The 24,234-nt window shown below is 39.7% G+C and overlaps 1 protein-coding gene across 3 annotated transcripts in view; it reads right to left on the reverse strand.

The window, feature by feature from the left end:
• The window catches only part of EDA (ectodysplasin A), a 340,203-nt gene that overhangs the window by 255,821 nt on the left and 60,148 nt on the right, over positions 1–24,234 (reverse strand). For all 3 annotated transcript variants that reach the window (XM_044057188.1, XM_044057187.1, XM_044057186.1), the window contains exon 2: positions 18,714–18,822. In XM_044057188.1, coding sequence (XP_043913123.1) covers positions 18,714–18,822 — 109 coding nt within the window. The remainder of the gene's footprint in view (positions 1–18,713; positions 18,823–24,234) is intronic.

Here is a 24,234-nt window from a genome sequence, read left to right on the forward strand (position 1 = left end):
AGCTATAACCTTTGTGTTAAAGTTAATTTTTATTGTGTGTGTGTGTGTGTGTGTGTGTGTGTGTGTGTGTGTGTGTGTGTGTGTGTGTGTGTGTGTATTAAGAAATGATGACTTGGTCAAACTAAATACCCAGACATTTAAATTTATTTAATCTTTGATTGGGATATTTCATTGTCTTTAAAATCAAGGATTAATAAATATTCTGATGGGTGGCAAAAACATACTTTTTGTTTGGATCTTATTATAACAGTATTAACTTAATTTTTATATACAATAGTGGTGCCACTCAGAAATTTAGTAAAAAACAGCATAATAGATTTTTCCTGTTAATGGTTCTTGTTTTCTGTGCAACAGCTGAGAGACACAAAGATGTGTTAATTAATCTTTGGGAGTACATGAAGGAGATAGACCATTAAGCAGAAAAACGTGAGCTTATTTTTTTGGTGCAATATTACTCATTGTTATGATATGACGTCCCGTCCCTGGGCCAGTAATCAAGGTGCATGAATCCTCACCACTAGCACTAGAGGGGGGGGAATTTCCAGATGCAGCTCACTGCATCAAGCACAATTTCCCTTAAGAGCACACAGAGAACACACTTAGCCCAGGGTCCGTCTCTCCCCAGGTCGCCAATAAGGCTCCTCACTGGCACAGCTGTAGAGTCAATTCCTTAGCCAAGTCTCCAATCCAAGTCCTCCAGCACCCTCACCATGAAACCAGTGCTTCATGTCCCTGCTCCAACTAGCGCTCACACACACACACACACACACACACACACACACACACACACACACACACACACACACGTACATGCACACGCACACCTGGGAATTGCTATGCTATGCCCCCCTCCCCCCGCTCAAACTATAAGGTAGTTACACTGCCACCAGGCACCCTAAAGACAGCTACTTTAAGGCTCTTGCAATGGTACCCAATTATACTGAAGGAAATTAATATTAATACAATAACACTGACCAAACAGCCAGGCTTTCAGGAGTGGGTACAGTGTTACCAACAGATACAAGTACTCTCAGAGGTTAAAATATTCTCTAAAGTACCAGCCACAATGAAACATTTAAATATATTTAACAATAAATAATAAAAGAGCATGAACATGTTAAATATCTATTTACAATAAACACCAGAGTTTCAGACACAGGAAATATAAAAATAACACAGGTGGAGAGGTTCACACAGTTACAGAAAAAAACAATACTTAACTAACCTCACTATATTTTCCTAACTGATCTAAAGAATTATTATTCCCTGTTTACTTACTAGAGCAAGGCAAGATGAAGTAGGGGAGAGATCCTTCTTTGTCAGGTTACAAAAACCGAGTGCTCCGAGACTTCAGTCTCGCCTAGTGTTAAACATTATGTTTAGTGATGGATTGCAGAATGCCATCACATACATTTGGTCATCTGACTTATGGTCCTCATGCTCTCCCCCCCTTGGCTAGAAGCTGTCAGTATTTATTACAAAAGTGTCAATAATACACACACACACAGACTTGCTCCTGGAAGTCATAAAACAATTTCAAACCTCCACCCTTCCAGAGTAGCAATTAGTTCACCCCAATGACAATACAGGAAGCTTCTTACTACATACTTTTTATCTCTGGCTGCACAGAGAACTGTAAGATGCAGTCTTTATAGTCTAAATTAAGTAATTTAATGTCTTACTACTTTCAAAGTTTGAGATTAACCTCTTCTCTTCCAGTATCCTCTGTTAAAGCATATACAATATTGTATGTTTATTTTTTTTTCTGTCCAATAGGGCACACTGTTGATACATTTTTAACATACGCAACTTTACAAACACATTTAAATACGTTTTTAACACAAGCATCTGTACAAATCAGATGGATATTCAAATAACATATAATGTTTTACTAAATTCCAGCTAGCTGTGCTGGCATATGTTGCACATCCACTGCCTTACTTCTCCTGGCATAGCTGGCAATAATTTACATCGTCACAGTGATTAATATGCAAGTTTTACATATAAAACTGGTACATGATAGCAAGTATATTGTATGTTGACAGGTCGGCTTACCTAATTGGTTAATGTGTAATGTTATATACCACTGAAACCAAAGCTGCATACATGTTTAGGTATACAACAGTTTGCACACAAAAACAGAAGAAATGGTAAGTAAGGAGAAAGAGAACACGAAAAATAATAAAGAAGCTCTGGTAAGCTGATAAAAATGTTGCATAATAAACTTTAGAACATAATTCACATAAAAAAAGGAGAGAGAGTGAAGAGGAACAGAGGAACAACACAGAAGGCAAAGATATATTATAACACAATTGAGAGGATAGTTCAATTATTAAATAATTGTTTAATTTTTCTTTCATATTCTAAAGTATATATTTATTGTATCTCTTCATTGGTAAGTTTCATGTATGCAATACGTTATATGACCAAATAAGCTAAAACTATATTTAACATCTGTTCTTATAAATACAATAATTTAACTTCAGCAGCAAACAGAAAAAAGGGCAAAGCAGATATCCAGGAAGGAACTGAAGTCTTAATTTGGGGGAGGGGTACAGCAAAGTAGACAGGTGCTCCAAAATGGTTTTACAGAATCTCAACCTTGATAAATGTAATAGCACTGCTAAGTATACCCTGAATCAAAAACATGGCATAGTACTTCATAACACTTTGTAAAGGAACTGTGTAAGGATTCAAAACTCATAGCAGTGGACCACAGTGAAAAATAGGTCTACTTAATTCAATATTTTTCTTTAAGGCAGGCTTCTGGCAAGGGTAAGAACCTGGACACCCTAGTTAGGGTACAGAAGGGTGTCTGTCCGGCACTGGAACTGGTGAAACCAAGTAGTAAACCTGAGAGTGGACTTGGTGAAGCTTGACAAACATAACAGGAGATTACCGGACAGCTTCAGATTGTCAGGGACAAAAATTAGCTTTTAGAAAAAATACTGGTCTTGCAAGACTTGGTCTTCTCCAGAAATTTGGAAGTAATGGGAGAAAGGCACAGAGGAGTCACCCAGCTTCAACAGGCTGAGAATTTCTTAAGAAAGAAGGGATGCAGCAGTAGCATTCTGAGATGGGAAATTAAATCAAAGAGACAGAGGAGTACAAGCAAATACAGTACACCACATCTTTGACAAATCAGAGAGAGAGAAAAGTTGTTTTATTAGACAAACAAGGATCATGTCCCCCAAACTGCTAACAAGAAAGGGCTTCTGACTTTAATTTCTCCAAATCTTTTGGGTTTCTTACATCATCACAGGAAAGGACCTAATTCCTAAGTCAAAGTACGATTAAAGGTCATGAAATTGTTTCAATCTTTGATTTCAGCCAAAAGTGCTCTTTTCAGCACCAGCAATGTGCCCAGTAATGACTCCTTTTGCAATGCATACAAGGTTACATGTATTTGTAACTTATCTAAATAACAATTGTAGATTCCTTTTTATAAGTCCCGTTGCTCCTACTACTATTGGAATTGTCTGGGTATGTTTCTTCCACATTGCTTTCATTTCTACCTGCAGATCCTGATGTTTTATGACTTAGTGTCTCTCTGTACTCAAAGACACTGTAGTCACTGGGCATGAAGATTTCAATGATCAATGCAACTTTTGTCTTCTTTTCATGGACCACTATAACCAGTTTTCTAGCATCTGTCTTTTGAACTGTTGGTAATGGGTGATCTAAACTTCATTTTCTATGATGCTTTTTGGCTCATGTTTCGAGTGCTTTTCAGCCACTTCAATACAAAAATGTTTGCACAATCCCCAATGCAACAGTCTTACCACATTATTATGCCTTCCAGTATACAGTCCTTCTGCCATTAGTATACTCAATCAGCAACGAGGTGTGCGAGTGCTTCCAATTCAGTTTTACAAAACCTACATTTGTCTGTTTCTCCCACATGTTCAATGGACATTGTAAACCAGTGTGTACGCAGCCCACTATCTTGTGCTGCCAATATTAAGCTTTCATCTCTTGGTTTGAATTCGCCTCTCCTTAACCATTCCTGCTTTAGTTCCTGATTAACATGAGGTTCTTGCAGATTAACATGCTGTTCTTGCAGAAGTTTTCTATACTTGCAACTATATTTATACAATTTCCACATTTCTTGCCTTCTCACCTAGTCCTTCACCTTATATTCTTTCTTTTGTTTTTTTGGTACATTCATTTGCTGTCTGATTTTTATCTACTGCTGGTTTAATTACCACTCCTGCTTGACACTGATATGCTTCTGCTAGAGTAAGCAGAGAAGTTATCTTACATTTATTCTCCTCATGTTTCAAAACTTTTACTACGTTTGGGTCTTGTGAGGTCAGCAGATATTTGTGGAGTCCTACAATTGCAGATCTATACATGTAATCAATCTGAAGGAGAGCCATCTCTCCTTCAGAATACGGAATATAAGTCTTAGTATGCACTGATTTTTATAAATCATTTGGTGAGCATGAAGCATCCTTCTTGTTTTCCTATCTAATCTATCCAACACATTTTGGAGCCAGCCAATCACTCCAAAACAGTAAGTTAGGACAGGAAGAGCAAATTGGTTTATAGCTTGGATTTTGTTCTTGGATGTGAACACTGTTTTCAGGATTAATTTAAGTCTTCTGAAGTATTCCTTACTAAGTTTTATTCGCATTTGTTAATATTTTATTGTTGATTCTTCATCAGTTCCCAAATCTTTATACACTCCCTCTTGCTCAAGATCACATTCTTGTCCCAAACTAATGTTTTCCTTGTGCTGCAGTTTTCCTACTTTAAAGGTTGCTTTTGCGCATTTAACAAGGCAAAATGACAGTCATATAATTTGAAAAAGTTTTGACAACTCGCAGTTGAGCTATAAAGTTTTAAATCATTGACAAAGAGAAGATAAGTCTTTATACTTTGTTGTTTTCTGGGAGCCAAATTATAACCATGGTCTAAGCTGTCAAGTAGACAGCTTAATGGATTAAGGGCAAGGCAGAATAACAACGGTGACAGAGTCACCCTGGAATATCCCCATTTTAATTTTTAACCCTGGGATAATAATTTGACCTTTATCATGGCTCATTTACAAAGTGTTCTGCCACTGTTTCATGGTCACTGTAATGCAGTTGATCAGTCCAGAGTGCATCATATATTGTTAAGCACTTTTATCCATGAATGTGGGATACTATCAAACACTTTTTTGTAGTCAAGCCACACCATACATACATTGTTCTCCTTTTTACAGTTCTCCACTATGACTTTATTTAACAACAAATGATGCTTTGTTCTATACGACTTTCTTTTATTGCCCTTTTGTTCTACTGCCATAATTGAGTTTTCTTCTAAATGACTATAAACTCTATCGTTATCAATTCCCGTGTATAGTTTATACGTCATCAGAAGGCAAGTTATTAGTCTGTAACTTTTGGGATAGCAAGCAGGTTCATTCTTAAGTACGAGCATGTTTTTTCCTGTTAGCCAGGCTGGTGTCTGTTTGGGGTGTGAATATAAATAGTTCTCACTCATGGCTCAATCTTCATGCAAAGATGTTAATACTTTTAACTAAAAGTTAGGTACTGCATCAGAGGCTTTTCTTAACTTTGTTTCAATCTCTCTGGCTGTTACTTCATCCCATTTCATATCCTGTACCTTTAAACTTCATATTCTATCTATTTAGCATCTTTGTTATGTTCTACAGGATCTTCATAGATACTTCTCCAAAATACATCTTTTTCTTCTTTTTTGGTGGTCTTTCAATTCTTTTAACTTTGTTTCTCAATTCTATAAAACTTTTTTGGGTCATCAATAAATTGCTTATTTTGTTTTTTTTCTTTTTCCTTTATATTTATCTGCTGATCTTCTAAGTTTTTCCATTTGTGCTGAGATTTTTAGTTTATCTGTGATGGTGCATGACAGATCTTGGTCTGTTCTAATACTGTGCATTGCTTTTATCAAATTTATTAGTATTTTTGTTGACCTGTTCCCTCTAATATATTCTTCTAACAGTGACACTTCTTGTCTTAATTGCCTTATAGTTTTCTCTATTCAATACTTCCATGATGATATTCAATTTCTCCCCTTCCTTTCCCTCACTACCCTGTATTCTTGTGGTAGAACTTTAACGGTTATTAATTTAGCTGCACAGTAATATATCCTGTTTACTTCTATCACACAGATCTCTATGGACAGTCCTAATTATTGTGTTCATTTGTTTTATCAAACTTCTGACTTTTTGGGTTTTATTCACCTTCTGTAGTCTATTTCTTTCATTTATCTTAATATGTCTATCTAGTCTATTAAATCAAGCAACTCTTCTCTTAGCTCATTTTCTTCTAAACTGATGGCACACTGTTTGTTTTCCATTTCCTGTGGGCATTCTATAGAAAGTTCTATAGCATCTTCCTGTGGTACATTCTCTTCAATTTCATCCTGTGCCATACGTTGCTCTGTCATATGGGAACTCACTGGCCTATCACTCCTCACCATTCACTGCATTAGAGTTTCCACAGTTTCCAATTCCCTCTCTTGTTGTCCAGGTTCAAGTGAACGTTTATACTAGTTTCCTGTGGAAGGCTCCAAAATATCTTCATAGGGCACCTGACCAATTGTTTTCTGTTCCACTGGTTTCCCCTTCATTTGGATATCCATTGCTCTACCCTGTTGTGGTGCTTTCTGAATTAGATTTTCTAAACTGAATCCTTCACTCCTCAGGTACTCCATAACCTCAGTTTCTCATTTCTCCATTGCTAATTACCTTTTCTACTTTTCCTCTTTGTCTTACCTTTTGTATTGTAAAGTTTCCATGTCCAGATTCCTTTGCCAGTATTTCTCTTCAAATATCTTTGGTACTGCTCTTTTTGTATTGGCTATTTTTGCTTTCTCCTTTGCATGATTAATTTGGCTTCCTCCTTTGCATAAATATTGCACCATATCAAATTTCTCTCTTTCCCATGTCCATATTTCTTTTTTATACTTTTCACAAATCTCTAGGTTTTGTTGTTTATATTTTCACACTTTTTCAGACGCGTCTTTTTCCAAACAGATCAAAGTTATCTATATACTGTTCTTCATAAATCTGTTGTATTAATGAATACAAATTTTTATTTGAAGCTTCTGACAGTTTTTCTTGTGGAAGTATTTTTCTTTCCTCTAATTTCTCTCTTAATCATTTTGTACATCTTATATCTGGAAATTCTTGGCTTTTTGCATAATAGTAATAATACATAATTTCTTTCTTATCCTCAATTGTCCACTTTATCAACTTTACGGCTCTTTTTGGCCTATCAGTTTTGGTGACTTTTGTGGACTACTACTTCCTTCTACAATGGGGGGGGGGGGGGCATTCTCCCCCTAGGCCTGACCTGTGCCCATTGTAGGAATGTTTCCATATTTTGAGAATTCTACACTGTCATCTTTTCCAGTCCTAGCATCAGTGTGCCTACCAGGATTGGGCACTTTTTTATCCTGGGTCTTGTGCACACAACTATCTTTTTTTAATTTTTAACCTACTTCTGTTCATGATATATGCTATACAAATACAGTCTATATATCAATCAGTGTCATCTTGGTGAAAATTTGTGAAAAACAAGGTGCACAACATGACGGTACTCATCAAGACTTCAGGATGAAATCAGTTTCAGCAATAATATTTTCCTTTACTTGCTGACTTCTCTCTTCATTCAGGCCAGTGAAGTTAGCTTTATGTCCCTTAAGGATTGTCTCATGTCTATACCCATCAGAAGACCGGGTAGCAGCCCCTGCATGACAGATCAAAATACAAGAGATCTGCAAGGTAACTGAGGCTCTCCCTGGAAGCAAAGCCCCAAGATTTGATGATATTAGTGGTGACTTTTACAAAAGCCTCATGCTGTGTTTCGATTCACTGCTACTGGACATGTATAACTGGGCAATTAATCTGAACAGGTCCCCAAGAGAGATGATTAAAGCAACCATAGTAATGATCCCCAAACCAAACACAGACCAGACTAATGGTGCAAATTATCGTCCAACCTCTCTCTTAGAGACAGACTTCAAGATTTTTGTAAATGTTTTGGCATGTCGGCTTGAGAAAATACCTCCTATTATGGGGCCCTTATGGTAGATTTTCAGAAAGCATTTGACTCTATCAAGTGGTCTTTTATTGGGCAAGTAATGGAGAGGTACAATTTTCCTCAAGTATGTAGCAATTTGTGTAAGACGTGGTATATAAATCTCACTGCTCAAGTATATATCAATAATTCCCAATGGGGGGGGGCATGGATCATAGGTCACTCAGAAAGACAAACTCGGCAGGGATGCCCATTTTCCCATCTGCAGCTTACTTGATTGACTCTTATTTGCAAAGAATGCTAGGGGTGTACAAATGTTATGACAGTCACACATGAGTTGGACCTTACTATATGGTTTGCTGATGACTGAGTGAGTTGGCTTAGCTTGCCTATCAGTTATATGCAGCAATAATGGCCTTGAATGATATACTGGTGACCACCAGCCTAAAAGGACAATACAGAGAAAACAAATCTTTTTGCATTTACTCAAATTTTTGTAACCTTGTGTACTGAGCATACCAACTGGCCCCTTAGGGTTGATACTCAGTGCATATTTGGGGGCTAAACTCACTCCGGAGGCAGATTAGGATATATGCGTGGGTTAGGGGAAGATCTATGGGAAAAAGCAGAATACTACAGAAAGCTCCACCTGACATTTCTCAGTAGAGTCCAATTAATTAAAATGGGATAACTTCCCAAAGTCCTGTTTGCTCTAAGGCATCTCCTCCAGGCCACTTTTGCTCCTCAGAGAAGTAAAACTCCGTGGCTTATTTCAGATATTCTGTAGGAAGGTAAAGTCTCTCAAACCAGCAAGAAACAACTCTGTATACCCACTTCAGTGGGAGGGATAGGCATGCCACATGTGGTCGGTTCTATCTCAGGGCTAGATGTCTGAAGGAGGTGCCTTGGAACCATAATGATCATTGACTCAGGAAATTCCACTGAAGCAGGCCACACATTTTTCCTTCCAACAAAGGACCCGTGGGGGGTAAGACCTATGGTTCAATGCATGGATTGCTGGCAGCAGCAGCCAAACCAGGGCTATATCTCCTTTTTTAAGTATATATGGTATAATTCCCTCACTCAGAGGAATGCCATTCCACTAAAGTGAATGGAGCTCAGCAGGGGTGATGTTCATAGAAAACATCTGGGAGAAGGACAGTTACCAGATCATACCATTAGAGATGGTTAAAAGAAATGTACCCCCTACCTAGTGCCCACTAGGGCAATATTTTCAGCCTAGGGCATGCTTAAAGAATTTAAGGGTTCCAACACAACTAACAAGGGGCATGAAGTCTATTTAGGGCTTCCCAGGCATACAGTACCAGAGAAGAAGGTGTCCCTTAAGCTTAACACCTTCTATTGGCTTCTTCTTGGCAATCCATCAAACTACTGACTGCTGAACTATTTGCTATATGGAACTGTATACCAGATGACAGCCTGCCACCAGTGGAGTGGAGGGAGTGCCATCACAACTGGCACAGTGCATACTGGTCAGTTTTGTGATGGTTTTCCATTACTATGTTGTTTAACTTGTGGCACTTTATCCCCACACAAATGGCTAACAGGGATTGATACAGCAGCGCTTGGTAGCATTGTGATACTGACAATGCTAATTATTTTCACATGGTATTGTCCTGCCAAGGTACTGCTGCTAGATGAGGGGGTGTCATGCAAAGGATTGCATGTTCTCTAAGACTGCCTTTACCTAATAAAAATGACTTTAGATTCATGCTGTTATGCATGTGTATGTATGGGATTGCATGGAATACCACTGGATCAGATCTGTGGTGGCTTCTTTGTTATGTTTATTTGTAAGTTGGAAAAAAAATTCCAGATAACTGGGTTAAATCCATCTTAAATTCGGGTTATAAACTCAAGGCCTAGTCTCACCCAAAAATCAATGAGTTTAAATGGGATGAATATTGAAGCATTTTTATTTTCAAATCCTCCGAATGTTCATTAATATATCCTTATATCATCAGTTCTATGCTGAATGAATGAGCTTTCTGTTAAAAGACAAATTATTTGTAGCTCTCATTTTCTTTTACGCTACTATTTGCTGTATATGCAGTCATTGTTATTATATTGTTATTTGCTTCTTTGCTCAATTAAGAGTTACATTTAACAAAATCGATTTGATTCTTTTTTTTTTTTTTTTTAAATCGATTCGATTCTTGACTGCATCTCTTAAGTCTTTCTGCAGGAGAAATAGAGAAATTGTCGCATCTGTAGCTTGTGAGGACACTGAAAGGTCACAGTAAAACTTCCCCAACTCATTTAATAGTGCATGTGTTGCAGAGTAACTGATATACCACAAAGATCACTCATGGGTTATCGGAAGACAGTGATTGAACTGGATTCATAACATAGAAGTCTTGTCCTGGGATAAGCATGTGAAGGCAACTGGTTGCAAAAACAAATTCCCATACTCTCATGATCCCCAGACAAACAGCACAGGCATGGGTTTCCACAGCAGGCTGATACAACCAAAGCATTGCTATGCTGCTGGAATGGATGGCAACTGCACGAGTGGGAAGGGTGCCCCAAAATGCCTGCAAGCTGAGATCAGTGGATTCAGTCCCAGAATAATAATGCACAAAAATGATCTTGGAGTGTTCATGAATGCCAAGGAAACTTGGGCTTGAAAGAGTATGTCCAGAGAGCAAGGTTGACTCACAAGTGTACCTTGACATGAGTTTGTTTCACTTCCTGGATATTTTGATATTAGCAGATTCCAATGAACCTCAATGGTCCACAGAATCTACCATGAAAAGCAATGGGAATGGTGGATGTTATGAGGCCTAGCACTCTGACAGGGGGTGGGGCACACCAACACACTGATAGAGCTGCACTGGATTACCCAAAGAATATGTAATTCATCTTGTCTAGTGGAAAAAATGCTTGACATGTCAGTGCATCCAGAGTGTATTGCACAAAGGTGAATGACTGTGGGCATCAACTGGAACTTCAGAGTATTCATCGTCATTCCCACTGACTGGAAAAGACTCGCTCAAGAATCCTGAACAGCCAAAAGACTGTCCATAGTTGGGCCTGCTAAGAGCTAGTCAGCAAGAGACGTGAATATCCATCAGATCTTGTAGCCTGACAGGTGCTGCTAATATGGATATGGATTTGATGAAGATGGCGGGATGTAGTAAGACTAAATAGCAGGGTCTGGAATGAAAATAAATGGCCACATCTCCTGTGAACAGACAAAGAAGAACTGATTGTACCATAATCATATGAAAGGGCTCTCTAGAAGCATGTTGATTTAGGCCAACCATGTTGAGAATGGACCTGAGGTACCGAGTCTCTTTTGCCACCAAAAAGAAATGCAAGTAAAAGCCTATCCTTTTCTCTTCTGGCATTACTTTTATCTTCTTGGATATCTCAGTTCTGTAACAGGTTCTAGGCCTCTTATTTAACAGGAGCTGTTTGATGAGGTAGCACATCCAGGACAGGGGCACTTCAGCTTCCAAGCATGGACTGAAATAGGCTGTTAAAGTAGGAGTATGCCCCCGATCCATCTTACTGTGTGGGATGGCATTCTATGACCAACAGTAGGGGGGAAATACAATTCTCAACTGCACAAAGCCTTTGGGAGTGAACTGCTTTTGTCCTGAGGAAGGACTGTTAGAGTGCACCCTTAGTTTTATTTCTGCTGAAAACCATTTCCTCCGAGAGGATGGTTATTCTGGAAGCTTCTGCTTCACCTGCTGCCCTTAACAGAACCTGGAAAATTTGCTTTTTGGAAGCATCAAAACCAGAACTTAAGTCATCAGACAGTGAAGTGGGAAAATCAGCGTCCTGGTCATCTTCTATGCCCTGACTTGAAGACTCTTCTCAAAGTCTGCAGGCTTCCTCTTGCACTTGGCTTTACCCTAAACCCTGGAAGAGTGAGGTTCTGAGGAGGGTGAAGACTGAGGGCTGAACAAACAGATATCTGCTGAAAGCTCCTCCAAGGTTTTCTATCCTGGATTGGGAGGGGGGGAGATGGACAATGGAATCAGCAGCTGAATGAGGTCCCTGAAAAATCATAGTCTTTATTGCCAAGGGTTGAAGCCCATACTGGCGCACATCATCAGTACTGAGACCTGCATCCACACCATGCCTGAAACAGAGGCTGCCAACCTCAAAGGCTTGGCATCAGACAATGAGGACCTCAAAACAGAGGTCAAGAGGTTTAACCCTTAAATGAAGACAATAAGTAGACAGCGGTCAAGGTTGAAATTATCTCAAGCAACCCAGACAAAGGTCAGGGGTTCTAGAGATGGAATACTTAGTCTCAAAGGGGACCGAACCAAGGAGGACTCCAAAATCACAGGAAGTCAACACTTTATGTAAAGGGAGGCATCAATACTGAAGCAGTAAAGATCAGAATTCTTTAGGTCAACAACAACATCAAAATCAGAGCTTTTAAGGATGAAGGCTATTGTCCTCGGGCGATCAATATTGATGCCAATGACAGTGGGTTGAACTGTTGTCTCAAAGGAAATGCATCTCAAACTGATCACAGAGAGGTGAGGCGAGATAAGGTCAGAACCTGAAACAAAACACGTGGAAAGAAAATGTGCTGTTGAGATTCTAGTGATGGGACAGGGAGATATCTGGAACATTTCTTGCTGTACACTCACTGAACACCTCCCACATACTCATATTCTTCAAATGGATAGAAAAAGATCTGCTGACTCTGATGAATGTAGAGGAGGGGATTGGGTTTAGAAGAAGAGGGAGTAGCTCTACGGAGATCATGTGTAGCAGGCATAGTCTTGAGTTTTTCTATTTGCAGGTGCTTCTTTCTTTCAAAATGGAGGGATTGAAAGCAATACATACATGACATTTCTTTGATAAAAATAAGCATATTCTAAACACTTAATGCATTTATCTTGGGTGTAAGTTTAGTCCCTACCAAATCTGAACTTTTTAAAGGCCTATGAGTCGTATTTTTCCTCCAATGGTAGCTGGCAAAGGCAGACAGAAAAAAATGCATCAAAAGGACAGGAGAAGGGAAGCCTGACTATAGTTTAACAGTAAACATTCTTTAGACAGAAGAATCAAAATAAAATGGACTAACCTGATTCTTGATGGGCAGAAGAAATGCCCAAATCTAAAAGGAAAAGAAGAAGAAAAAGACAGCAAAGAGCACTCCAACTAAATGGTATATGGCAATTATCACTGCAACTAACTTCAAGTTTAATATGGAACACACCTGAAGAGGAATTACTGGTTGCACAGCATTATGGGTATTGAGGAGGGGCTAACATAACCTAGGAAAATACCAGGTTACAAAGTCCTGCTGTTTTTACTCCTATAGTTGATAGAGACAAAACTGTTAATTGTTAATGGATACAATGAATTTGCCTGAGAAACATATTAAATATAAAAGAGTTTCAGCACTTATGGCTACTAAAATATTTATCATAGTAGAAGCATTCTAGAATATTTACCATAGGTTCATAGGTAAGTACTAGGCTATCTGCCTGTGGGCATCTATAAGCCTAGCCAGAATGTGTTGGCTTTCACCGCCCCCCTTAGATTAGTTCCCTATGCCTCGGTCCAGCACAGCCATTAGTTCCCTCTGCCTCTGTCCAGCAGAGCCACTGCAGTGATCCCTGGGGTAAATTTTCTGTTTCCCATCCACTCGTCAATGTTTCATTTGAAGAGTGTTAGTGAGGGGCTCTGCCTAATGTAGACTGGAATCCTGTTCCAAAGCATGGGAAGACTCTGGGACAGGAATCTATCCCTTCAGCATGTCCTATTTATCGTTGTGGTGAAGTTTAGATCCCTAGAGCGTGTGGCTCTTGGGGATTTGTTTTTTTTTAGGTGGAGCATGTCCATCAATTCTAGGTTGGACATGACCTTGTATGTCAGGCAGAGATCACCTCTGAGTAAGCGGTATGCAACAGAGTACAGCTGGAGTTTCTTCAGTCGGGCTGCATAGGGCATATGTTTGAGGCCAGTAATCCTCTTGATGAGGTACTTCTGCGGTCTTTCCAGCTGTTGCAGGTGTCATGGGGCATTGTACTCTATGATGGGTCTAATGGGTGAGGAGTAGAGGGGCACAATAACCTCTTTTGTTCTAGATGCAAACCGTTTTGTGATTAGTTGGGCCACAAAGAAGGATTTTCTAACCACCTTGGCAATATGATTATCAAAAGACAGATTACTATCTACTTGGGTCCCCAGATCCCTTATTACATTTTCTGTATTTAGGGGACTACCACGTATGTGGTAGTTCGTGGGTACTTTGTTTTTTCCAAAGGAGATCAGATATGCACGTTTTAGCATTTATCTTAAGGCCATGATTTTCACACCAGGTATCTGTCTCAGTGAAAACCTTTTGGAGGATGTCTGTATCAGCTGGAGAGTCAATTATGGCCCCCAGTCTGCAGTCGTCTGCGAAAGTGGTCAGCCATAGTCATCCTGTGCTTGCCTGTACCTCTGAGAAGTATATACCGAACAGGAGGGGTCCCAGGCCTGAGCCCTGGGGGACGCCACTTGTAAGTGGTTTAGAGTCAGACCTGAAGCCTGAACTCTCATCGTGTGGGTTCCATCTGTGAGCCAATTGGCAACCCATCTCATGGCATAGGGGTTTATGTTCAGGCTGGTGAGCTGGTCTATAATACCAGAATGGGGAATGGTGTCAAAAGCCTTTGTGAGGTCTAGGTAGGCTGTGTGGACCTCCTTTCCCTCGTCTAAAGCCTTCATAACTGTCTCAAAGAAGTTCACCAGGTTTAGGAGGCATGATCTGCCCTTAACAAAGCCAAACTGGGTAGGGTCTAATGTTTGAAGGTTCCCAATATCTCTCTTAATGATTTCCATGATGATGTGCTCCATACCCTTGCAGACCAGGCTAGTCAGGCTTATAGGGCGATAGTTCCCGGGGTCCGTTGTGGCTCCACCTTTGTGAAGTGGGATAATGGTTGCTTTGTGCCACTCTATGGGTATGTAGCCTGTAGAGAGGCTGAGTTTGAACAGGGTGTTTAGGTGAGGGGTTAGTTCATTTTGGAGCACATGTAAGACACAGCCTGGGACACCGTCTGGTCTCATTGAAGCTGTATTTTTGGCTTTGGCTAGGGCTGTTTTAACCTTTGTGTCAGTGACTGCTGGGGGACTACATTCTTCTGGTATGGTTATGGGCCCTTTAGGGGGTGAGAGGGGGGTGAAGTTTGCACTAAACCTGTCTGCCAGAATGTTGGCAATATCAGTCGGTTCAGTGTATTCTGTGCCATTCTGCACCAACTCTGAGTAGATCTGAGAATTTCCACTTAGGCTCTTGACATAGCTAAAGAACGCTTTGTGGCTATCTTTGGAGTCCTTGGCAATTTTTCTTTCGAAGCTAGCCTTGGATGATTTTATGAGGGATCGTAGTTTCTTGCTGATACTAATCAGGGATGTCTTTCCTTCTTGGGATTTTACTCTTTTCTGCACTAGTTTCCTCCTTCTATTGTATAGCTTGTTTATGGCAGGGGTCCACCAGACTGGTTTCCTTTTCTTAGAGGAGTGAGTCTTGGTTTTGCTTGGGATAGCACAATCCTTGCATTCTTGGAGGTGCTCATAGAGTGCCTTTGTAAGGGATTCAGCAGCTTGGAGAGCATTGTCCTTTAGCATGAGGTCTGTGAACCTTTCCACCTCTGTCTTAAGTAACGTGAAGTTTGCTTTTGAAAGGTTTTTCACAGTGGTTTCCTTGATTGGGGGTGGGGGCAGAATGTGGATATCCAGAGTGATTAGTCTATGGTCTGATCTAACCAGCGAGGGTTTGACCTCCTGTGTAGAACACTGGTCGCCCATGTTGGTGATGACCAGATCCAATATGTTGCCACCACTGGAGGGGGTGTTGACCAGTTGATCCAGGGTGCTCACGTTTATAAATTCTAGGAAGCATTGGGCAAGGGAGTTAGTACTTGAGTTAATGTTTGGGTAATTTAAATCACCCAATATTGGGGCTTTTGGGAGAACCTTAATATTTTCCAATGTCTCCAGAAATGCGGAATGGGGGTCCTGGGTCATGGTGGGTGATCTGTAGCAAGCTACAATTTGAATTGCAGTTTTGCCCATTGTTAGTTGCACATGGATGATCTCTGAGGCATTGTGCTGTGCCACTAACCTGGAGGTGTGGGTATCCTTGATGAATATGGATACACCCCCACCTTTTGTGTTTCGGTCCAGGTTTTGTGGCCGAAAAAAAAGTATGGTACGAGTTAGAGCCTGGTAGTGCTGGGATGCTCTCAGGAGCCTTAACCCAGGTTTCTGTTACTGCACAGATATCGATGTTCTCCATACTGAGGAGTGCCTCGAGTGCATGCATTTTGAGGTTTAGACTTCTGGTGTTGAGTGGCATAACCCACAGTTTTTGGTTACTTGTGCTATTTATGGTGTTGGGTTTGTCTTTTGAGCCTTGCCTAAAAAAGGCACTATGGGGATGGCAAAAGCCTTGGCTAGTAATCGAAAGCCTAAGGGTGACAGGTGCAAGCCATTTCTTGCGAAGCAATGTGGCTTATCGAGCATGTCATCCCAGGTGGACAGATACTGGATCCCCTTTGAATGACACCAGAAACTTAGCCAATTGTTGAAATTGATCATTTTTTCTTCATACTGTGGCATCATTCTTGGTGATGGCAGGATGCTACTCAGGGTCAGGGTCATACCAGCCTGGGCTATGTGATCAGAGAGCTCTTCCATGTCTCTTTTCATGTAGTCCAGGGAGGTACGTCTCAGGTCATTCACACCAACATGGACAATGACATAGTCGTATTTGTACTTGTTCTGGAGTGACCTGAGTGCTTGTGTTATGTGGCGGATCCTGGCGCCCGACAGGCAGCTAACTGTAACCTTCTCCCTGTCCAGACATCAGTGTGCCTGACTATAGAGTCACCTATTACTAGTGTGTTGGGTATGCTATTTTGCCTAAAGGGCTGTGATTGCGTGACACACTGATTATGTGAAGTATGTGTTTCATGGTTTGTGATGGGGTGTGGAGGTCGCTTGGGTGTCTGCTTTGGAGGTCTCTGTTGCTTTTGCAGATTTTTATTTAGAGCCTCTGAGTATGTTTTCGTGTATTTATGTGTGTTATTTGCCGGTGTTGGTTTAGTAGGTCTATGTGAGACTGGTGGTGTGTTGCAAGAATTTTCCTTTTCTTCTTGACTGTCAGTGCCAGTCTTGGGTTGAGAAAGCTTTGCCTCCAGTTTGGCTGTATAACTGCATCTCTCGCATATATTAGTGTTTGGTGGTAGGAGGAGAGGATTGTCTGTGTACTTGAGGCAGTTGTAACATTGCCTCAAAATGCCCAGATTCACCAGTTGGACTGGGGAGTACACCTGAAACTGCCCTTTGGACATGCCTGAATAGGTAAAGTGAGCTGTTTTACTGATTAGCTGGTAGGGACGAATAGAGAGCCTTGTCCTTCTGGACAGTATAGGGGGTCTAGTGCTAGGGTTAATTAGTGCTTTCTATGAGTTTTGAGCAAGTGCCGGGCTGTGAAATGAATGGTTTGAGTGCTTAAATTGAAAGTTAGTCGGAAATGAAAGAGATAGAAATTAGTCCAAAATGGCCAATAAACTACTAACTTCTGGGCTACAGCAAACAAGGCGCACAAACTTCAGAAAGAAACAGATCAAATAAGCAGGCACAATAAGCCTTTAACCAGAAATTCCCAGCTCAGAAGGGCAGTATCTAGCCTCTCCTCCCACAAGAGTGCAGACTACAAACCTTCTTAATGTAAAATAACTGGCTTGGAGCCAAAGTGATTAAACCACAACTAATGCGCTTTTAGAATAACAGACACTGAGCCTTCAATCAGCAATTCCCAACTTAGAAGGATGTAAGCTATCTGTCCTGCCACAACAATGCAGTCCACAAACCTTCTTTATGTACAACAACTGGTTTGAAGCCCAAGTGCTTAAACCAAAAGGCTTAGAATAATAGTTACAATTTAATCAGGCTACTACCAAGCAGTAATAACTACAGCAGAATAATGCAATTGAGTACTTTTAAGAAGAAGCACAAGCAAAATAAGGTAATAAAGTGGGAAGAAACACAATTACAGTAAAATCAGATGAATAAAGTGCAATTATATATATATATATATATATATATATATATATATATAACAATAGAAAACGAGCAAACTGATTTTAAACAAATTACCCAATTAATCAGTAAAAAAAACCTCAAAACTGAGCCCTGTTCCAGCAGTCTTCAATCTGACAAGTTCTAACCACACACTCCTGCCACGAGGGTGCAGGGGAACCTTCTCCAAAAAAGGGACCTTTTTAAACCTATCCATGTTTCCCAGTAAGATGTGTTAAGCTTTGGTTCACAAAGGTTTTGCAGGGGTATATATAGGGCATGGACGGCAGATCATTTACAAGCTTCCTCATTCTAATAGAGACATCGGTGCATGGATAAGAAGCCTGTTCCAGGGAAGGGGGATCTCTGAGACACATACCTGTCCCTCCAGCATATCTTATTAATGTTGCAAGCAAGGCTTAGGTCCCTGGATTTGCTGATGCTATTTATTTGATGGATGTGCAATACTCCCATTAGGGCTGGATAGGAGGATGTTTTGTTACAACCCTGTTAAGGAAAATCAGCTAAGTTCCTAAGGTTTCTTGTCCTTCCCCATTAAAGCACCTCAACTACCTACAAGTCATTTAATTATTTGCAGGCAAAGTTAATTAATTAATAATACAAACTCACCATCAACCCACTCTGAATTTTTACTTCTTTTTATCCGGTGCATAAGATGTCTGCCCTCTTTCACCGAGAATGTATGCTCCTTCCTGGTGAAGAAGTTGAAAGGTGCCAACTGTATATAAAAAAGTAAGAGGATGTCAAGAAAAATGGCAAAAGTACTACAATATAATAAAATTTAATTGTAAAAATGGCTTGTCTCACTTTCTTAGTCTAACTACAGCAGTACCTTCAAATCACAAAACAAGTGAGCATCATTTAAAAAGGCTGATAACCAAAAATGTATAAGCTTCCATCATAGTTCACAAGTGTAATCAAATTCCCATAAATGCCTATAATAAAGTATTGTCTTTAGAACATTTGGCCAAATCTCTTAGCAGCATGCAACAAGCACAGGGAATAACTACTTTACTCATATATGCTGTAACTGTCTGCTTAAGAACTAACAAATCTGAAATATTGCACAGTAAACAGCACAGCTGAAACATCAAGCACCAATGTTACAGAACAGCATGAAGCATTCAAAGACCATTTTCTATTTGTGTCTAAATAGAACCTGTGGGCAAGTTAAATTACTCTATAAAATTAGTATAGCATGCTATTGGAATCCATGTCAAAAGTGATATTTTGTTATATTTGGCTAAAGTCATGCCCAAACTAAAAGAAAAAGATGATGTAGAAAGACTGCACCAAATTTCTGTATGAGACAGAACAGACCTTGATCAAATACATTATGTGTAATGCTAGCTTTGGTGAAACTAATGAGCTGGTATTGTCTGATATTGCAGTATCAGTTTTACTGGGGGAGCAACCACCTATCAGCTATTCTGCTTTTGGAAATACAGTGCATTAATTTCCCTTTAAAAATATATTTTTATTTAGCTTGTCAGCGTGGTTCCTAAAATATGATTGGATTGTAAAGATCAGACTTCTTACAGCTGTGCCTGACAAACCAATCACAAATGTCACCCTATCAAGTTTGTATGGGAGGTGCGGACCATGCAGTAAAATAAGTCATAGCATGTATCAAAGGAAAAATAACTTCAAAATGATCAACACATGGCAGGTTCAGGTTAAGGCACTTTAATCTTGCAGCAAGGAGACAAAAACGTGCTAATACAGAGTTTGTCTAACTAGAATCAGGAAGTGAAACTATTTTTATACATTTCTTACAAGGTATTGCCTACTAAGCTGATGTAATAAATCACAAGTTCTTTCAATATTATTTCTCAGCAGCTGTTTGTCCATGATTTTCTGCTGACATATCAAGTTTACAAAAAAAAACTTCCTAAGAAAAAGAACGTGGCCTTGATGACTACCGGTCAGATACAACTTCTCACTATGCAATGTTACCATTCAAGGTACTATGGCTAATTCGAGCACAAAGCAAATACAGATTACAGTTCATTTCTTCAAGCAGTCTTTTGTCTGATGTATCTCTTCTGTTCCGCAGCTGTGCATGTTCTCATAAAACGAACAGGGCTGATTGTTCATATTCAGTCACATTATAGAAAACAGTATTGTTCTATTCATTCACTATTCATTCATTTTCCTGACCTAGCAGATAATCACCTGCTTCTCAGTACATTTCCAAAAGGCATAAACATGAATTTTGCTGTGCTAGCAAATACTAGGTCAGAGAGCATCTTGCAATTTCAGAAAGCATACTGCAGTTTGAAAAAGCATCTTATAATCTCATACAGAATTGAGCTGTACATAAAACAGAATGAAATGTGTTAACCCTTTTAGCTTCTAATAAGCACTAAACATATACATTAATACATATTTTTCTAACATTTCCCCCCTGTTAATACTTTTTATTCTATTTTCAAAAGCATAAACAATTGCTTCTTCTCCTAACCTCTTTCTACTCAGAATTTGCAGTTAAGAGAGTCATTCAGTTTAAACTTATGAAAGTGTTTCATTTTTCAGCAGTTCTTCAATTTCAGTACTTTGATATAAAGTCTCAGAAACTGACACATCTATAAAATCTTTGATCAATCTTTTCATGCAGGGAATAACCACAACAAACACACACTCCTAATAGGAGTAATCCCACACAAATGGCAATCAGGACGTTCATTAGGATGCTACCCCACCCCCAAACAAATTCTGGAAAAAGTCTGTCAGTGGGTTTGGGCCTGGTTTGGTCATGGTCGACACTTGCTGAATCACCTCAAGATGGTCGTTTATCTCATGCTGGTTGTCAGGAATATATGAACAGCACTCCTCTTTTATTAAAGCACACGTACCACCTTTCACCGCTAGGGTGAAGTCAAGAGCCATGCAGTTTTGAAGCACCACAGTTCTCAAAGCATTCAGTTCATCAGTCATTAACTCGAGAGCAGAAAAAGTTGCATTACTCATTACTTCAAGAAGTTTGGACAGTTTTCTCAGCTCCCAAATCGATTTCACTGCGCCATATGCAGGGGCTATACCTGCCCACAATATAATAGTGTCACTCAAGTCCATGTGTCTCAGTTTGTCTTTGTTTTTTATGGAATTATGGCTTCTCCAGCCTGCTTCAATTCGTCCCACTGGATTTTCAGGCCTTCTGATTGGATTTCCGGTTTTCTTGGTGACCTCTCTGACATTTTGAATTCTTCCCGGAGGCAAAACTGCAGTGTGTCGTATGGCCGGAACCAGGTAACCCAAAAAGCAACTGCCGGACCAGTTCTCAGGTAACAATTTGTATGCCTTTTTCCCACAAACAAAATAACATTTCTCTACTTTAGTATTAATATACACTTGCCCCGCATGAAACATTTTCTTATCAATAATAGATAGTTGTTTTAAAAGAACAGGATTACGCTGTATCTCATCAATAGACTTATGAATCGACTCGAGATAAGAGTCATAGTTTGCATCACAGATATAACCTGCATTACTGGCTTTGGTATAACATTTGTAAGGAAGAGTCACATTACAATTACTTCAACCTACCTGAACAGTATCATCTTTGTAAAAACATACAATTCCTTTTTGTGTAACAGGCAGGTACAATGCTATTTTGTCTTGTGATTGTACAGTTGTAGTATCAAAAAGCAAATTTTCTCAGGTCTCATCGACCCCTAGGGGACAACAGTCATTAATAATCCCCCGTATGCTGTCGGTATAGCTGTGCAGATCCAACAATTCGAAACATTAAAAGTTTCAGCATACACATATTTAATTGCTTGGTAAGTGTTAAAGTTCGGATGCCAGTCTACGAATGATTCACGTTTATTCAGTTCAGCTCGTGTGGCTGGAAAAAGGAAAGGCCACAACAAAAAGATTAATGTTATCAGTATGGCCAACAGAATGATCATGCAATACTTCTGAGGTTGTTCAGCATTTCTATTTGATCCGTATCTGGTCATTTTGTTCTTGTGTAACAGTAACAAGTTTTTTGTCTAGTTCAATGTCTTTAACCAATTTACAGTGTGCCAGATGAATCCAGGATGCTCGCGCTGCGATCTTGACTGCAGTGGGTGTTGACAGTAGCACTTGGTATGCCCCTTCCCACTTCGGTGTGGTCCAGTTCCTTCTCTTGATAACTTTCACCCAGACCCACATGCCTGGGACTACTGCTGCTTCCGATGGTCTGGTTTGTTCTTTATCTGAAACAGAATTTAACTGCAAAAGTTGTTTATTACTTAAAAGTCGTCTCATATCTACCACAGAGAAATACTTTTGTTGAGGCTTCAAATAATTCAATAGTGTGTGTGGATCTGGCACCGTAGGTGCTCTAGTTATTACTGTGTCATTTACAGCTTGTAAGTCTTGGACCATATGCCATTCTCCGTTTGCTTTCCTAACAGGAAATAAGGGCGTGTTACATGGTGAATAGGGAGATTCTATCAGTACTCCTTCCTTAAGTAAAGCTGCTATTATAGGTTTGATTCCTATTTCTGCATCCTTCCTTAAGGGATACTGTCTCTTTTGAGGTCTGAATGCTGATTTTGGCGTAATAGTAACTGGTCCTGCTGTACGAATTAGTCCTACATCTGGATTTCCCTGTTGACCAGAGAGTTTCTGGTATGCTCCGTAAAGCTTTTTCTTCCTCTTCTAGTAAGAGTGCTAATCAGCTCTCCTCGCTAGACTGCAAGTGTACAGCTGGGTGAGTCTGCGTTATCCAATTTAACTTCTGTTTCTGTATTCCCTGTTCTGACAATTCTAACTCTGTTTGTTTCTCCCACTTTGTGACTTTTTCTCCAAGATCTAACCATTTCACATTCTTGTCTTTGGTTAAACTAACGTGGTAATCAATTAAATTTATAGAGTGCAAAGAATTTCTGGGGCAATGAACAGCTGACTACACTGTTCCCTTCTGTGTCCCAGTACAGATTACGTAATACTAATCTGTTTGCATGGTTTTTAAACAGTTCTTGCTCATATTCCTTATCAGGTCCTGGTGTGCTACAATAATACAGAGTACAGTGCAACAAATGCTGTTTATCAGTGTCAAGGGAGGGGGACTTACTGATGGCTACGTTTATCAGTTCTTTGGTTACTGCCCCTGGACCAGTTGTAACTAAGTCCTGGCTGTACCAATAAAATGTTTCACCCTCCGGTCGCACCACAAAAGTATCCATTTGTCGCTGTGCTTCCATACCCTGCATAGTCGGTATTACTGCTATGCCAAATATCTGCATAAGATCTCTGCCCAAAAGGTTCACTGGGCATTTTGCAGAAACAACAATTTTGCTTTTCTGGGTCATCCCTGAAACAGGGTCAGTTATTGCTATGTTGTGGGAGAGTGGCTCCCGATACAGCTGTCCATTAACTGCTTTCACTAATATGTAATCAAGTGATTCTGAATTTTCTGGTAGTTTGGAAGGATGTATCAGGGTTCGTGAAGCCCCTGAGTTACACAGGAATTTAACTTCCCTCCCCTCTACCAAAAGTGTAACTTCTCATTTTGTGTCTGCTAAATAGAGCTCTAGGCTCAATAATGCTAAGTCTAAAATTTCACTTTCTTCACCATCTGTGATTTCTTGTACTTCCTCTATTTCTTCTATCACATTCTCTACTCCCTTTATCACATTTGCATTTGTCTTTTCTTAGTTATTCCCTTCTAGTGATTCTTGACTATCATATAGTCAGTCCTCACCCGCCTTATCTTCCATGGCTGCTTTGTTTTGCTTGCAATCCCTTGCTAAATGTCCCTTTTTTCCGCATTTAAAACATTCACCCCTTTTCTTTCTCTCTTCAAACTCTTCTGATTGTTTATCAGATTGTTTGTTTCCCTGGGCATTTTTCTTGCCCTTTTTTCCCTAACTGTACTACATAAACTTCTGCTCCGTCTTGTACACCAAATACTTGGGCTTTCTTTTTCTTTTTACTGTTAAAATGCCTTTCGGCATGCCTAGCATATTCAAGTAGTGACAGTAATCTACTAGTACGATGGTCTACCATGTGCTTTGTAATAAAGCTGCTTATAGGCAAAATATTGCCTTTCAAAAATGCATTCTTTAATTGCTGCTCATATGGGGAATCATGTGTTTGATCTTCAGGTACCTGCATTCCACAATGGTTATTAAATGAC

This window comes from Protopterus annectens, chromosome 15.part0 (genome assembly GCF_019279795.1).
Source record: "Protopterus annectens isolate FY-2018-M chromosome 15.part0, PAN1.0, whole genome shotgun sequence".
NCBI lineage: Eukaryota > Metazoa > Chordata > Ceratodontiformes > Protopteridae > Protopterus > Protopterus annectens.